At 46.4% G+C, this 17,914-nt stretch overlaps 1 protein-coding gene and 1 long non-coding RNA gene across 7 annotated transcripts in view; both read left to right on the top strand.

Moving 5' to 3' along the window:
- The window catches only part of EEFSEC (eukaryotic elongation factor, selenocysteine-tRNA specific), a 262,800-nt gene that overhangs the window by 831 nt on the left and 244,055 nt on the right, over positions 1-17,914 (top strand). For 2 of the 6 annotated variants that reach the window (XM_045052027.1, XM_045052029.1), the window contains exon 1: positions 11,879-12,222. The exons of 1 other annotated variant lie outside the window; for it this stretch is intronic. In XM_045052027.1, coding sequence (XP_044907962.1) covers positions 11,901-12,222 — 322 coding nt within the window. In that variant the 5' untranslated portion in view covers positions 11,879-11,900. Of the gene's footprint in view, positions 1-11,878; positions 12,223-16,861; positions 16,984-17,914 lie in introns of those variants that run through there. 3 more of the 6 variants (XM_045052031.1, XM_023250076.2, XM_045052032.1) reach the window with 3 other exon arrangements.
- LOC109497346 lies at positions 1,583-9,022 on the top strand. The gene is made up of 4 exons (XR_006594011.1): positions 1,583-3,178; positions 3,414-6,451; positions 7,330-7,440; positions 7,962-9,022. It is a non-coding gene; the product is annotated as an uncharacterized LOC109497346 (long non-coding RNA).

The following is a 17,914-nucleotide window of genomic DNA, read 5'->3' as shown; positions in this document are numbered from 1 at the left end:
AGCCACCCTTCTTTGACTTTGAGTCCAAGTTGTTTGGATGGGTTGACCCAACCACAGCTTTGTTTCAGGAATGGATATGGGACCCTGGCCTGGCCTATCAAAGTATCCCTTCTCCCCCCCCCCCCCCACAAAAATGATGATTGGTTCAGCAATGTGAGCAGACAGTCCAGTAACACTGAATCCCGGTCCCTTTACTGGAAATACCAAGAAAGAGACTTGAGTCATGGTGTTCCAGGTCATCTTTGCCACTTCATGGGAAAACTGCCTAAGAATAAAGTCAACACAAAGGAGAAGAAAGCTGGCCAGACATTCCTGATGAGATCTTTTACATTCCCAGGTACAGCTCTGCCCTACTTGCAGTGTAAATGGCACTGACATTGGGGCTTAAAATAGTTTGAGTTAGGTGTCCATCCATGGGTACTGATGAAAGTTCTTATCAGTGTGATGACATATATACAAGTAACTATGTGGACTGCTACATTCCCGAATTGTGCTGGATGAGACTCTCAGACCTGCCAGCTCTCTCATTTTACTTCTGTGACCCTTGTTCTTTCATCTCCAGTTTCTCATCTCCTCTTTTCTCCAGTCCAAGTTTGATGATCTCAGCTAACTGTTTCTCAACCCCTTCTGCTTCTTCTTTGCTTTGACTTCTTTCACACCTGACCTTTGAACCACAAGCCCAGATCAAACCTACCTCTGCCCTCACCACTGCCTCAGGAAGGCATAATAAAGAGTAATAAGCCCTCATATATATGGTCAAGGGTGCCGAGACCATTCAATGGGACAATCTCTTCAATGAATTGTGCTGGGAAAACTGGATATTCATATGCAAAAGAAAGAAGTTGGCCCCTTATACAATATACAAAAATTAACGCAAAGTGGATCCAAAACCTGTGTTGAGGAACTATAAAACTCTTAAGAGAAAACATAGGGGTAAATCTTCATAATCTTGAATTTGGCGATGGTTTCTTAAATATGGTACCATATTTAAGCAACTAAAGAAAAAAACAGATAAGTTTAACTCAGTCAAAATTTAAAACTTTTGTGCATCAAAAGACTATCTCTCAACAGAATGAAATAATAATGCACAAAATGGGAGAAAATATTTACAAATCATGTATCTGATGAGGATTTGATGTCTAGCAAATTCTAAGAGCTCCTATAGCTCAACACACAAAAAAATAAACAACCCATTAAAAAATGAGCAAAGGACTTGATAGACATTTCTCCAAAGAAGATGTACAAATGGCCAACTAGCACATGAAGTGATACTCAACATCATTCGTCATCAGGGAAATACAAATCAAAACTGCACTGAGATACTATTTCACACCCAGTAGGGTGGACTTAAGGAAGAATAAGGAGAAAGAGAGAAGAAGAAGAAGGAGAAGAAGGGAGGAGGGAGAGGAAGGAGAGGAAGAAGGAGAGGAGGGAAGGAAGGAAGAAAGGGGGACGAAGAAGGAAGGATGGAAGGAAAGGGAAAAGGAAGGAAGGAAGGAAGGAAGGAAGGAAGGAAGGAAGGAAGGAAGGAAGGAAGGAAGGAAGGGAAGAAGGAAGGAAGGGGAAGGGAAGGCAAGGGAAGGCAAGGGAAAGAAAAACCCAAAATAACAAGTATTGGCCAAGATGTGGAGATATTGGAACCATTGTGCATTGCTGATGAGAGCGTATAATAGTGCAGCTGCTGTGGAAAACAGTTTCTCCTCAGAAAGTTAAACAGATTTTCCATGTGACCCAGCAATCCCACTCTGAGGTATATACTCCAAAGAACTGGAAACAGGGACTTAGGAGCTAGCTACACACCAGTTTTCATAGCAGCATTATCCACAGGAGCTGTGATACTGTGTTTTATAATAAGAAATACATATTTGGTCTGTTAAAAAAGAAACAAGAGACCTAAAATGGAGTCACTTGTGCTAAGACCCATGGCAGCAAACAAGACTTAATTCCTAACCTGACTACAGTTTCAACACCTTCCGGAAATATGACTTTAACCAGTCCATCTGGAATTATCTGGTCAGCACTAGTGAGGTAATCTGCCTAATAGACCCCTGCCTTCCTGCAGAGGAAGGAGACCTGGCCTCAAACAATCCACTCTTTGCTAGAAACTTCCTTTTTCTCCCCCCCCCCAACTTCTTCCTATAAAAGCCTTCCATTTTGTACAGCTCCCCAGAGCTCCCTTCTATCTGCTAAGATGGGATGCTTCTCATTTCATGAATCATTAAATGAAGCCAATTAGATCGTCAAATGAATTTTGTTTTTTAACAGGTCTCTGTGCTATTTCTGGCATCGAGCTCCTAAAGCCCTTGGTATTTCCTAGGTGATGGGAGCTGGAGGTCTATGACGTTAGTAAGGTGGCTTTTGGACGGCACCTTAAGATGGAGGCTGGCTACCAAGAGAACAGCCAAGTATTTAAAGGGTTGGAACTTTCAGTCCCATTCCCCTGGTCTCCAGGGAGATGAGAGGGGCTGGAGGTTAGATCAGTTGCCAATGACCAGTGATTAAACAATTGTGCCCATGTAATGAAGCCTCCAAAAAACCCAAAAGGATTCAGAGAACTTGATGAACACGTGAAGATTTGGGGAGTATGATGTGCTTAGGCTTCAGGCTCTTTCCCCATACCTTGAACTATGTATCTCTTCATCTGGCAGTTGATCCATATCGTTTGATATCCTTTGCAAACTTAAAAAACAAAATTCAACGGAGTAAATTTTAAAGATGTTATTGGCTATATTCAACAATTCACGAATCAGGCAGCATCCAATGAGCAGAAAGGATCTCCAAGGAGCCACACAAAATGAAAGGGGGCAGAAATAAGAAAGTCCCACTAGACAAAAGAAGTGGGTTGGTTATTACAAGGTTCCTTTCCTTTAGGGGATGCAGGGTCTATCAGGCAGATTATCTAGTGCTGATCAGACGATTCCTGATAAGGTTTAAGATTCCATTTCTTGGAGAACCAACGCTAATTAAGTCTTGGTTTGGTGATGTGGGGCTTATCATAAGTGAGTCCATTTTGAGCTTAGTTTCTTGTTTTTAACAATTCCCCCCTTTTGATCAGACTCTCAGCCAAACTGAAGGATGTGATGATCAAAATGTAAGGCATCAGCACTCCTCCCAGTGGTTGCTCTAGAATCCTCTGTGTTTTGTTGAATTTTGTGGTATTCACAGGTCACAAAGTGAGGTTTGCATTCTTTTTTTTTTTTAATTTTTTTTCAACGTTTTTATTTATTTTGGGACAGAGAGAGACAGAGCATGAACAGGGGAGGGGCAGAGAGAGAAGGAGACACAGAATCGGAAACAGGCTCCAAGCCATCAGCCCAGAGCCCGACGCGGGGCTCAAACTCACGGAGCGCGAGATCGTGACCTGGCTGAAGTCGGACGCTTAACCGACTGCGCCACCCAGGCGCCCCAGTGAGGTTTGCATTCTTGAAGTTAATCGTTCTCTTCATTCCTTTTCTGACAGTCTAGTGTTAGGGAGATCATTTGCATGGTGATCAATGGCTGGGAATGTGCATTTAAAGCTTTTGAGAGAGTATGTCACACCAAGGAGCCTACTATGCTTATTATAAGCAGAATAATTCCCAACATGTGGAGTGCACTTCAGAGCCATGGTCCCAAGATCCCAGCCAATCAGCAATAAGTCAAAGAAATACCCTGTTGAGGGAATCTCTTTTTAAAACTAATTGGCTTATTCAGTGATCTTGGGTTTCCACATCCTCACCTACATTTGGAATTACACGCCTCTCTGATTATTGCCAACCTAATTGGCATGCTTGTTTTTTCTGCCCTAGGCTGATTTCTGAGGACAGAGCAGACAAAGAGAATTTTGCTGGCAACTTAGAGGTGGTACAAAGACATAAAACTAAATAATATTGATTTTTATAGTAAGAACATGAATGCCCTTCAAATTCTCTCTCAATAAGTCTTAGGGGGGCAGAGTGTAACCTTAACCCCTTTCTCTCCCTAAAGACTCTGAAACTAAGGTTTGTGTGGTTCCTGTGTACTTGGTGCAAGTGACAGTTTTTCTACATACAGGAAAATACTTTTGTTTAAGTCAAAAGGCGGGTTAATTTAAAGAAACATATTAAGTGGTAGGTGGTACCTGGATAGGACATAAATTATGAAGATGGTGCACATCATTGGGGTTAAAGGAACCTAACATAAAACAAGGATCAGCTGGCAGGGAACAGAAGGATCCTGCGTGGATGATCTGGATTCAAATGCCGACGTTTTCTGAGCAAGTTATCTCTCTAGGTCTACTTCCCCGTGCTGTAAAACAGCAGTAACAACATGCATGTATGAGATTACTAAGAAAATTAAATGAGATCTTTTACAAGGGGCTCTAGCATTGGGAAGGGCACAGAAAGTGGTATCAGATCCTTGGAATATAGAGGCATGGCTTTCCGCCCCACCCTTGGATATTTGCCTTCTCTGTGTGTATCCTGGCCTTCGTGAATAATTTTGTCATGCTTTTTCAGCTGAAACAGTACCCCAGGGCACTCACAGGAACTGCTGTGGAGAGTAGAGGCGGAAGTCAGGCTGGGGACAGGGGTCAGGTTAGCAAGAGCTAGTCCTCTGTCTCCTATTGTAACCCCCTCTGCTGGGGACCAGTGTTTCCATTTCAGCAGGGCACATCCTACTGCAATGGGGAAACCTGGCGGTGGTGGCATCTGCTGAGTCCCAGTGTTAGCCTAGGAAAGCAGCTGGGGCCTGCAGCTCCTGAGCACCTGTGCTGGGGTCACACGGCAGTGGGGGCAGAGGTCAGGGTGGCCTGGATGAAAGCGGCAGATCTGAGCAGAAGACACACACTGAGGCTATTTACTGTGTAAGTCTTAGTGATCCTCGTGTCTAAGATGTGGAGCGAGCCCAGTAAAGGCCCCCTACACCTCTAATCAGGTGGGAGGGAATTAGGAGATATTCATTTATGCAACAAATATGAAAATAGACTCAGTACTCCAATTAAATGCTTGCATTCATTTCCTATTGCTGTGGTAACAAATTGCCACAAACTTAGTGGCTTCAGCCAACACACATTTATTCTCTTACGGTTCTGGAGACCAATGTCCAAAATGGGTCTTAATGGGCTAAAATCCAGGTGTTGGCAAGGCTTCATTCCCTTCTGGAGGATCTAGGGGAGAATCCACTGCCTGCCTTTTCCAGCTTCATTCCTGGCTTCATGTCTGTCTTCCGTCTTCAAAGAGAGTAATGGCCAGTGGGGCCTTTCTCATGACGCCATCTCTCTGAATCTGACCCCCCTGCTTTCCTCTGATAAGGACTCTTGTGATTTCATCAGGCCCGCAGGATAATACAGGATAACCTCCCCTTTTCAAGATCCTTAACTGAATCACACCTGCAAAGTCCTCTTTACCATGTAGGATAACATACTCACAGGTTCTCACAGGATACATACTTACAGGATAACATACTCACATACTCAAAGGACATGGACATCTTTGGAGGCCCATTATTCTGCCATGGCCAGGCTCCCCTCATGGGATCCCATCATAGCCCAGACCGATTTCGATAGGTTTTAGTCCAGTGTCAGAGAGCACACTTTTGTATTGCTTGCCCTGGAAACAATTCCAGGGTTTTCTCCAGTTGTGCTAACTGGGTCACATGCTCACTACCCAACCAATTGCTATGGCTGGTGGGCTGGACCTGAGTCTCAGTCTCACTCTGGAACTGAGTGGAGTCAGTTCCCATAGTGACCTGGAGGAGAGAAGGTGTGATGCGTCCAAGGAAAATCATGGAGGCTTTCAGGAAAAGAGGGAGTGGATGCTGGCCAATATAGACTATAATGATCTTGTAAAACATTATGATGTCCATATGTAGGCAGAAGAAAGGGTGAGTGACATAGCCAGCATGAGGTAGGGCTATGATTTGAAATTGTGTGGGACCAGTTCTTGCCAGGACACTCTCTTCCTCACCCTGTGTCTAATGTGGCATTAGAAGATCTGTTTAGTGCTGGCAATGTCATGTAGCACACAGCTGGTGGCCTGAGTGACAATCTCATTCGAGGTTAATATAGGACATTTTGAGGAAGGTACATGGTTAACACAATCACTGGCAAGGTAGATACCCTCAGAGAAAAGGGAAATTTCCATTTCACTCCTAAAAGAATCTTTAGAAGCCAAAACCTAAATCAAAGAGCAAAGTATAATAACTTCCTCTGGGCAAATTTATAATTAATCCTGGATTAATTGGCCTTAATGAAGTTGAATTAATTACTAGCTGCTTGTAAAGAACTTTGAACTACCTTAGTACAAAATGGCATTAAAGAAACAGAAAGGAACCAGCATCGCATTAACATTAAGAACAAATCCCAAATAATCGCAATTCTGCAGGCCGTTTCCTGTCAATCATTCCCCAGGGACCATGCTCAGCCTGTGAAACTGTGGGGGGACCCTGGAATCTGCCGCAGAGGAGGATGTATTTGTGGACTGGAAGTTTGGGGGTGAGTCCAAGAAACAGGAACATTTGCCTGTGTCAGGCCCTGGGCAATCTAAGATGTATAAGGGATCCTCAGCCTACTAGGATGCTGGTGTGGGAGTGTAGAGGGGAGGGGGGGAGGAAGGGTGGCTTCAGAGCACCAGCCTGGCTTAAAGCAAACTCAATTCAGTGGAATTGATGTCAGGGCAGAGACAAAATTGACAACAGAGGGGCATGATGTGATTTGTATTTTGTTGGTGATAGCACCAGAGTTCCCATAGGGAGTTTGCCCCACTTTCCTCCTGGTGCTTGGAGTGAGCTCGTGACTTACACCTGGCTAGGCAGAGCATTTAATTACTCTGCTTGGTTCAAGGACACACAACTTTATCAGGGACAATGAGACCTGATGTGGGGAGTTGGAGTTGCTGAGGCTGTAAGGATAGAGGTGCTGGCAGCTGTCTTGTCACCATGAGGAGAGAACGTGCCTGGAAATGGAAGAAACCCAGAGGAGGGAAGAACAAAGCTGGTGGCTCTGTGCCATCGTCTGAGCCCCTGGGTGAAGCCGACATGAAAATGGGCTCTTCCTCTAGACTTTTTAGTTAGGTTTATTTATTTAACTCAACAAACATAATACAGCACTTATTATATAGCAGGCATTGTTCTAGGTGCTACACAAATACCACTTCATATAATCCTTGCAACTCTGTGAGTTAGGAACTATGATGTCCTCCTACTTCACAAATGAGGGAACTGAGGCACAAAGAGATTTTGTAACTTGCCTGAGACTATGCAGCTTTCAAACAGTGGAGGTGGGATTCAAGCATGAGCACACAGCTGCTAGGGCCTGTACTTTTAACTATACCACGGGCCAGTGAATTTCCTTTTTGTTCTGTTTTGTTTCAGTCAGTTTCATGGAGGGTTTTTGTCATTTACTTCCTCAAACTGTGACTAGTGCGGAACATAATAAGGAGGAAGCTTCCTGAAGTTGTGGCAGGCCAAAGGCATAGCTGTTGGGTGAGTGTGGGGCAAGGTGGATTGGCACTGTCCATTCGCAGGATTGCACAGGTTCTTGGGGGCCAGAGAGGAGTGTGGCGGGTATGGGGCGGGGTGACAAGTCCGTCTACAGGCAACAGTGAGAAGCATTTATAACTCTCCAACTAAGGACTAAAAATTAAAGGATCTTAGTCCCACTGGTGTCTTTAGGACATTATTTTACTTTTAATTTATTTTTAAGAGAGAGAGAGAGGAAGCAGGTGCAAGGGAGGGAGGGGAAGAGGGAGAGGGAGGGAGAGAGTCTTAAATAGGCTCCACGTTTAGCTTGGAGCCCGACGCAGGGCTCGATATCACACCTATGAGATCATGATCTGAGCCGAAACCAAGAGTCGGATGCTTAACCGACTGAGCCACCCAGGCGCCCTGACATTATTTTACATTAAAAAAAAATTTACTTGTTTATTGAATAGGTAATACTCTTGCATAATTTAAAAGTCAAAACTGCCAATGCACCTCCAGTAAAATGTCTTCCTGTCTTTCAGTGGATGAACGGGTAAGCAAATGGTGGTCCGTCCACTCAGTGGAATACTACACAACCACAAGAAGGCAATCATGATGTGGTGACATGTGGCCACGTGGACGAATCTCAAATGCACTATACTAGGGGTGCAGGAACAAGGTGCAGGAACAAGGAAGTTACACCAGGCATTGACTGGTTTAAGATTCCATTTCTTGGAGAGCCAAATTTGTAACTAAGTTAATGCTCAGTTTGGTGACACAGGGCTTCGCATAAGTGACTCCATTTTGGGCCGGTTGTCGTGTTTTTAACAGGGTTGAGGTTCAGGGCAGGCTGTCCCCAAATATGTCACTTTGGCATATGGATTATTCGGAATTAAAGTACTTAGGACACAGTGCAATAAAACCATGCTGGCCCTCTTTTGTCTCCCTGAAAGCAGGAAATAAATTTCCCACACGAAGGGTACCCGGGTAGAAGACATCCTTATCGCCAGAGATGGGGAATTCAGGGCCCAGAAGGCTGTATAAATAAACCTCGTTTACTTCTTCGCTAATTTGCCATGCTAAGCCCAAGCTTCTTTTTCTTGTCGATTCTTCACAAATGTATTATTTCTTTATCTAAAACATAAAAAAAGCTGTCTGCTCTAGTCACTTCTTTGAGTCTCATATTTTTATGAGTTCTCATATGTACAAAACCAAATTTGCCTGGCTAACTTGTGAATCTGTCTTATATCAATTTAATTATTAGGTTAGCCACAGAATCTAGGAGGGAAGAAGGGTAAAGTTTTCTCTTACAATTCAACTCAGTTCTGACACTATGTGCCTGAAGCTAGCATCAGCTTCCGTATGTTAAGGGCTCAGTCCTATGAGACTGCACCCAACCTGTTCAGCAGCCAACTGCAAGTTTAGTTTGTCACCACACTTCTGAGGACCGGCTCTAAATCAGAAGTTCCAATGACCCCTTCCTCAAATTTGATTAATTTGCTACAGCAGCTCACAGAATTCAGAGAAACAACTTACTACTGGGTTACAAGTTCATTACAAAAGGATTGGGGTTCCTGGGTGGCTCAGTTGGTTAAGCGTCCAACTTCGGCTCAGGTCATGATCTCACGGTTTGTGGGTTCGAGCCCCGCGTCAGGCTGTGTGCTGACAGCTTGGAGCCTGGGGTCTGCTTCAGATTCCTTGTCTCCCTCTCTCTCTGCCCCTCCCCTGCTTACGCTCTCTATCAAAAATAAAAATAAACACATAAAAAAAGGGATTTAACTCAGAAACTGCCAGAAAGAAGAGATACATAGGTCAAAATATGTGGGAAGGGGCATGGGGCTTCCATGCTTTATCTGAGCTCACCAGAAGTGAACCTGGAAGTTCTCTGAACTCCGCCCTTTTGGAATTTTAGGGAGGCATCATTACACAAGCATGATTGACTAAATCATTGGCCACTGGCGATTGATTCCATTTCCAGCTCCTCTTTTTTCCCCTCCCCAGGGGTCAGGTGAAAAGTCCCAACTCTAATCACTTGGTTGGCTCCCCTGGCAGCCAGCCCCCATCGTTAGGTGCTTTCCAAAAGTCACCTCAGTAACATAACAAAAGACACCTCATTCTCATCACAGGAAGTTCCAAGGGTTTTTGGAGCTCTGTGCCAGGCGCAGGAGGGAGACCTGATAAATAGTTCTTTTTTTTTTTTTAATGTTTATTTATTTTTGAGAGAGAAAGAGAGAGAGCAGGGGAGGGGCAGAGGGAGAGGGAGACAGAGGATCCGAGGTGGACTCTGTGCTGATGGCATAGAGCCCAACGCAGGGCTTGAACCCACGAACCCTGAGATCACGACCTGAACTAAAGTCAGATGCTCAACTGACTGAGCCACCCAGGCACCCTATGAAATAAATACTTCTTTTTCTTATTAAGTTTATGTATTTGAGAGAGACAAGAGATAGCACCAGTGGGGGAGGGGCAGAGAGCAAGGGATACCAAGAATCCCAAACAGGTTCCCAGCTGCCAGCGCAGAGCCTAACGCGGGGCTGAACCCATGAATCTGTGAAATCATGACCTGAGCCAAAACCAAGAGTTAGACACTTAACTGACTGAGTCACCCATGCGTCCCTAAAATATTTCTTATTATAAATCACAGTATCACAGCCTATAATTGACTCTCCAGAGCTTTTGCCTGCGACATTTTAGAAGGCCACATGTTCGGAGGCACCTGGGTGGCTCAGTCAGTTAAGCGTCTGAATTCGGCTCAGGTCATGATCTCGCAGTTTGTGGGTTCGAGCCCCGCGTTGGGCTTGGTGCTGACAGCTCAGAACCTGGAGCCTGCTTTGGATTCTGTGTCTCCCTCTCTTTCTCTGCTCTTCCCCCGCTCATGCTCTGTCTCTCTGTCTCTCAAAAATAAATAAACATTAAAAAAAATTAGAAGGCCATTTGTTCAAACTAAAACTATACTGGGAAAGACATATTCAGAGTAAGATTACCATGCGGCTTCTTTCCTGTCTGGGTATTTTGTGTGCAAGCACCTAGCAGTACCTTTTCCATCAGTGAGTGCCATGTGCCCAACCAAAGTGTCTTATCTGGCCCTTCTCTAAACCCCTGCCCTCCGTCTTCATCCTATGTTGTGCACGTGTTTTCTCAAGTGGCAGTTACTTGGTGTTAGCTATCCTAACACATGCCCTCCTCTTCCCTGTGCAGCAGGATGGACTGACCAACCGTGTCTGTTTACCTCGGGGACCCTGTTGCTGCTAATGCAGGGCCTGGACCACAGGAGGCATCAGGGAGCAGTTACTGCCAAGTGTGAATATATCAGAGCACGGCCTAGCTCATTACAGATGGCAAACTGGCGGTCAGGCAGAATGGAGTAGGTTCTGTGCTTGGCTACCTACCATAGTGTTTCAATTAAAAGCTAAATTAGTTGTTGACATGTAAAAAGTCAGATTTCATATAGAAATGCTCCCTTCTCTTGAAAAATGGGAAGATGGGCGATGCTGGGCTAGCATTCCTGCCTGGTACCAATTGTCTGGAGGTGAGCAGTGGCTTCCTCTATGCGGCACATGCTGTTCCTGTCTCCAGTCTCCACACTTGCTGGCATTTTAAGTCCAAGAGTTTTAGTCTTGCTAATCTCTCTCCTTAGTCAGGTGCCTAGCCAGTGAAGACACCTGCTTGTGAACCCTGGTTGGTGACCGTGGTTGACAATCTTTTTAGTGGTTCCAGACACTTCAAGCATCCCTTGAGAGTTATGTACTCCCCAGTACAAGCACATGCACATAACATTTTACGTACAATTTGGAGCTCTACAGCCTGTCCTGAGGCCAGGCTATAGACTTCCAGGGTCAGAAGATGACAGCCCTTCATCTTCTAAGTCTTTCCCAGATTCTCCCAGGGCTGGCTCCTTCTCAGCATTCCAGCCTCAGCTCAGTCAGCAACTGGAGAGAGGTCTTCCCTGACCGTTTATTGTAAATTAGCTGTCCTCCCTTCCCCTGGTGCTCTAGTCCTTTTAATCTCTGCTTTTATTTTCCCTGGAAGGCTTCTCACTTTCTGAAAGGGTCTGGTTCCAGGCTCACCTATTTCGTGTCTGACTCCCACCCCCGCCCAAATACAGTGTAACGTGGAGAGAGCGCCGTATCCCAGTACCGTGAATAAGCGGTGCCTGGTACCCAGGGGGCAATTGACAAGGGCTTGTTAAAATGAATGAATGGATGGATGGACGGATCCACCCGATCTTGGACTCCTCGAGGCTTCGGGGGGCAGGAGCCAGGTGAGAGTACAGCCTCACGGTCGGCGACCCCGGTCAAGTTCGACCCCGGGGCTCTCTCCTCCAGTGCCAGGCAGCGCCCGCGGGCGCCGAGAGGGCGGAAGCTTCGGGGCCGGAACGGGCGTGCCCGGCGCGAGGGTTGCGGGGGGGCGGCTTAACCGGCCGGACCGCAGCGGCGGCCGCGGGAGGGGCGGGCCGGGCGGGCGGCGGCGGCGGCGGCGGCATGGCAGGGCGGCGGGTGAACGTGAACGTGGGCGTGCTGGGCCACATCGACAGCGGCAAGACGGCGCTGGCGCGGGCGCTGAGCACCACGGCCTCCACCGCCGCCTTCGACAAGCAGCCGCAGAGCCGCGAGCGCGGCATCACGCTCGACTTGGGCTTCTCGTGCTTCTCGGTGCCTCTGCCCGCGCGCCTGCGGGCGGCGCTGCCCGCGCCCCCGGCGGCGCCCGGAGGCGAGCCCGAGCCCGAGCCCGGCGAGCCGCAGCTTCAGGTCACGCTGGTCGACTGCCCCGGGCACGCCTCCCTCATCCGGACCATCATTGGCGGTGAGCGCGGGCCGGGGCGGGAGCCGGGCTCGGGGACGCTGGGCGGAGCGGCCGGGCCCCGTGGTCCGAGCTCGCCCGAGCCGCTGCCGGGGAAGGGAGGTGGCCTCACCTCACGGCCGGGGCCACCCAACCCCGGTCGCGAGAGGCGACGGGACGCGCCCGAGGCTCCGCAGCAAGGGAGCGGAGGCCCTGGGACTCGAACTCGTGGCCTGGCTGACTTGGAAGCTCTAACCACCCACAACGACCGCGCAGGAAGGTGCCTTCCTTAAAGTTTTTGGTTTTGTTTTTTTGGTTTGTTAATGTTTTTTAGAAGATAAGTTTGTAATACACGAACTAGTAAGAAAACACAAAGACTGCAAAAAGGGTATATGTCAAAAGTGTCAAAAAAAAGAAGTCTCCACTCTTCAGTTCTTTGGTCTCCTGGTTCCCATTTCCAGAGTCAGCCGCTGTTCCCCGTTCCTTGTATCATTTCAGAAACACCACGTAAGGACAAGCATACCCGTGTGTATGTAAACCCCCTTTCTCTTCCTTTTCTTCACAAAATGGTAACACCATATACACTATTTTACTCAACGCGAAGAGTTCCATGTCAGTACACACAAAGCTGCATAATTTTTAAAGGTCATATAAAATTCCTTTGTGCGCTGGTACCAACGTTTTCTTAACTCTTAATGATGGACGTTTATCTCGTTTCCAGTTTTTGCTAATGATGCTTCGGTGAATTTTCTAGAACAAGTCTGGTGGGGGTGCTAACATATCTGTAGAATTAGCTCCTGAAACTGAACTGGTTTGGGGCAAAGGGCAGAGCGCATTTTCAGTCATAATGGGTACTGCCGAAATGCCCTTAGAAGATGTACCATTTAATTTTTAATTATACAGATAATACATAAATACATTCTGCTTGTGAAATACACCATTACAAATTAGGCAAAAGTCCCCTAATGACCTCTCCTATTTCTTCAGAGGAAGCTGCTATCATACCTTTGTGGATTATTTTTCTGGACGCATTTTGCCACAGTTAAATCTATGGACAGGGCTTTAAAACTTGTTCTGTTTTTCAGATGAAAATGAAGAATTCGTATAAGCACATGGCACACAAGGGTGTATAGCTAAAAGAAGTCTTTTTCTTCACTGCTGACCCGAGTACTTGGTTATCTTGTTTTCCATTGCCTTCTGTTTCCTTCCAATGATATGATATTCTCTACACCTACAAGCACATATGGAAATATACATTAGGAAGATAGTTTCATTGGCTTGGTGGCAGATGGCTTCATTGGTCGCTGGGCCTATGGGGTCCCAGCTGCAGTGATGAGTGTGTTAAGTACTTTCATCTCTGTTCCCTACCAGTTGTTCCATTCTGTAGGCAGTCTGAGGTCATTACTCCATTTTACAGTAGAGGAAATGAAGGCTCAGAGAAGGGACCTGCCCAAGGTCACTCTGCCTAAAGTCTTCAATTCATGTCTCAGTCATCAGATGACTACCCTTTTCTCTTCCCCCCTCCTTATAACTGAATTCTGTTTGGTCAGTCATGTCCAAGCACATTTTAAGACACGTACTCTGAGCCAGTCTAGGTTGGAGATGGAAGAGACAGGTTAAAATAAAACAAGAAGGCACTTTTTTTTTTTTTTTTTAGTGATTAGTGTAGGTGAATAGCGAAGGACATACTTTTGGAGTCAGAGCCAGGCTTGAGGTCTGGCTTTCTCCTTTACTGTGTGACCACGGAACCTAATTTTGGAGGTTCTACACACTAGCACATGCAGTTCTTTATTTTGGCTTCGCTTTTCTCGTGTGTTTGCCACTTCCCAGGCGAACCCTGCAAGGAGTGTGGCGGTTTCCATTTAACAGCTGAAGAAATTGGGACTGTGGGAAGGCTGCTGGTAAATAGCACAGCCCAGGTCCTCCTGATCCCAAAGCCGGAGCTCTTTCACCTGCTTCCCCATGTCACTTCACACTACCCCTACCCCCTTCTAACGTATGCATTTATGAAGAGCCTCTTTGTAGGACAGAATGTTTCATGCACCAGCCTTATCCCATATAACCAAATGATAACCCCCAAGGATTTGGCAGGTCCTTAGTTTGGTCTACAGTTAGCAGGTCTCCTACAGTTGTAAAACTGTAGAAGAAAAGAAGAGGGATTTTTTTCTCTTCTTGTACCTACATTGTGGCTCTTCTTACTTCCTGAGTGAGGAGACTTTCCTTATCTTACAGGCGTTAAAATGTGACCTGAACACAGTGGAATGGTGAGACCGAGGCTGCCACTATCCTTCCTTCAATAGAGCAGATTCCCACCCTTTTCGGAGAAATGAGGAAAAATGAGGGGAAGGACACGCACATTTGAGTACCTGCTCTGGCCCATGCTTGTTGCTAAGAACTTGCATGTGTGCAACAACCCTAAGGGGTGCCTGTTTTTCAGATAAAGAAACCGAGGCTTGGGAAGTAAAGTGCCCTGGGCTGGTGTTTACCTGACTCTGCTGCTGCTAACCTGGATCTGGTTAATACCATTGTTTATCATCCTAACTCATAAATCCACAGCCATCTCTGCCTTCATGAGACGGCTCCAGCGGCTGAGTCCCTGCTTCTGACAGCTGGACTCCTACAATGCTGGGCCTGCACTTCTCACCTGTTTGCCCTCCATTTCCACGTGGTAGGCAGTGAACTCCGTCTTCAGAGGCTCATCAGATCATGTCAACCCTCAGCTCCAACACTTCCCAGTGGCTTCTCTTTGTGCTTCGAGTAAAACCCAGCCTCTTCTTTGTGGGCCACAGAACCCACGGTCGGGCCTCTGTCTTCCTCTGAGCATCGTCCCTTGCCCCCCACCTTTAGTCTCACCGACCTCATTTCTACTTATTGAATGGGCCAGTCTTTGTACCTGCTGTTCCCTCTGTTTGGTACATCTGGCTTCTCATTTATATCTTAGCTCGAGTGTCACCTCAGGGAGGGCTCCTCTGACTGACCTAGCTAGAGTATCCTCAGCTCTCTCCCCCATGTACTTTCTCATGTCCCTGTTTTATTTCCTTACAGCCCTTTTTACCATCTGGTATTTCTTATGTGTTTACTTGTTGATTGTCTCTGTACTCCATGAGAATAGAATAGGAATCACGTCTGTCTTCTTCCCCAACATATTCTTAGCGTTTGGGCCAGAGCCTGGTGTGTGATAGGCAATTCGGTTAGTTTGAATGGATGAAGCTGTGTACCAGTTCCTGGGCGGGATGGTAACAGTGAGCAAAGAACTTTCTTCATGGGTTAGTTGGACAGAAGGCAATCAGCATGGAGCCTGGCCTGTAGTAGGTACACTATCCATGTTGATTCTTTTCCCTCCCTCTGGGAGCTAACAGCAGAGCTGGGGAGGGGGCATTGTCAAATGTGCAGAGTGACCTGTCAGAGCTTTTGGCACACAGGCCAAAAGCACTTTGCTGTGGGTAGGGTATAGGATGCGATAGGGAACGAAGAGCCTTCCTAGTGGAGGAAATGCCTGGTCAAGGATCTGTGACTTAAACCCGCCTTTTTGTCTGTTTAGAGTCAGAGATAACTGCTACCGTTTAGTTGTGTCTGGAAACCAGCATGGTGTGTAGGGAGACATGTCGAAGATAAAGGTAGAAGGGTTAGTGGGCCAGATCCTATAGAGTGGTAAGTATTGGGCTTAGATTAGGCCCTTAGTGTAGATTTCTCCTAAGGTGCTTGGAAGGCTTTTAAAGCAGGGTTGTGACAGGATCGGGCCTGAGCTTTGGAACTATGCAACATTGCCGGGCAAGAACTCCTACTGGCAGCAGGGACTGCACCTCAACCTGGGATTGCTGCAAGATTGGGCTCCTGTTGGAGTTCCCGGCTTGCTGTGAATGATTTAGACTCTTTGCTGAATACATTATCCCCAGTAGGAGGAAATTAGAATGATTGTCTGAGTTCCACGATGATATCTCTGAAGTTTAATATATCTTATATTAAAGCCTGTTCTCTTTAATTCCATTGCTCCCTCCCCCTCAAAGTGCTTTCACTACCCAAAAGAATCCTTTCTTAACTTAGAGAAAATTGGGCTTTATCTCCTTGATCCATGTGGCCATAGATAAAACTCCTGTGGTACTGGGGAGGTTAATAGTGACAGTAATACTCCGCATTTATTTAGTGCTGCCCTTATGCTATGGGTTTTTTTTTTTTTTTTTTCCTTTTAACACTCAAAGCAGTCTTGTGAGGTAAGAGGTGGTATTCCCATTTTACAGATGAAAAATCAGGCTCAGAGAAGTCAGGAAGCATAGTTCATAAGTGTCAGAGCTGGGTTTGAACCCATGTGGGTCTGACCACACAGCTCCTACTCTGGCATTCTCAATGGGAATGAAAAAGTGTATCCATCCACTGCAGCCCCCTGCAGTAGTGTCTCAGGGCAGTATTTTTCTCTAATCCATTTTAGGGTATAAATCTTTCAGGGTTAGAACTTCAAAAAGATTCAGTAATGTATGTTTTAAAGACTTGGGTGGGGGGTGAGGGACTTGGACCCATCCTCAATCTAACTCTGGCAGGAAAGAGGAGAGCTGAAAAATGCTGGTATCTTGGCTTGGCAATTTATAGTCCTCTGGTGGCTGCTAGGATTAACAGTGTATTGTCTCCTGGTCTTTTGTTCCAGTTGTTAATGAACAGCAGCTCTTCTGCCACGACTTGTCGCCCTGATCCCTCGCCTCCTCTGCCCACCGTTTAAGCGCTGCTTCCTGCAGGGCTTGGACCCTCTCTGGGCCCTGCCTGGCTGGAGCCGATGAGAGCTGCCAAAGCCTTGTAAGTCTGACTTGGTTACTCTCTTTGGAGGGAAAACAGTCAGCAGCCCTGGGGCTCTTTGTCTCCGCAGCCTAGGAGAAAACATTCTTTGTAAAACTTACTGCTACTTTGCCTTCTTTCTCTGTTTTTCCAACTCCGTGCCTCTTGGTGCTGATGTGGAGAGAGTGCTTGTCCCTCTGGCTTGTTTTATCGAGGAATGTGTCCTGCAGTCTTTCTGCAGTCTGTCTGAGATGCTCTCTTTGGACCTGTGAACCAAGGTGTGTGAATGAATGTGTGTTTTTGACCAGATTTTTTACCTTACCATTTGGGCATCTGCCCAGAAAGCAGTGTGCCGGCTCTATAAGCGGAGACAGCAAAGGGGCCTGGCTGCACAAGGAATTTGGGCATTATTCTAATGTAAAACCAGCCAACCAAACAAAAACCCCAATTTTGGTTTTCTCTGCCTCTCGTCTTATGATTTGGTGTAGAAATACGTTATGTTGTATTATGGTATTCATATATGTGTGTCCTGAAATATTGAGACCTATTTAAAGGAGTCGATATAAATGGAAATGCTTCTTTAATCTTAACTCCTTTGGCTCCTAGAATCCGCCAGGCCTTAGTTCCCTTACCTTCGTGCTCACTCAGGGATGGCTGCGTTTTATTTTCTCTTCTTTGTTAAAAGGTGTGCACCATAACGGCAGATTCCCCTCTCCGGTGTCCATTCTGGGATGCCCTCTACCATCGAGTGAAACTGAGGCCAGTACTGGTGTCTCTTATGCTCATGTGCCTAAAACCTCGTTCTGTCCGGCAGGAAGTCGGCTGCCCTCAGTGCCAAGTGTGCCTATATTCAAATACAAGTTGCTCTGTTTTGCCTGCTACCTTATCACTCTCTGACCCCTCCTGATCTCCTTCCAAGTTGGAGTGCCTTTAGCTGTCTCTAGGAGACTCT

This window comes from Felis catus, chromosome A2, assembly GCF_018350175.1.
Source record: "Felis catus isolate Fca126 chromosome A2, F.catus_Fca126_mat1.0, whole genome shotgun sequence".
Lineage (NCBI taxonomy): Eukaryota > Metazoa > Chordata > Mammalia > Carnivora > Felidae > Felis > Felis catus.
This window is presented reverse-complemented; position numbering and strand designations above follow the sequence as displayed.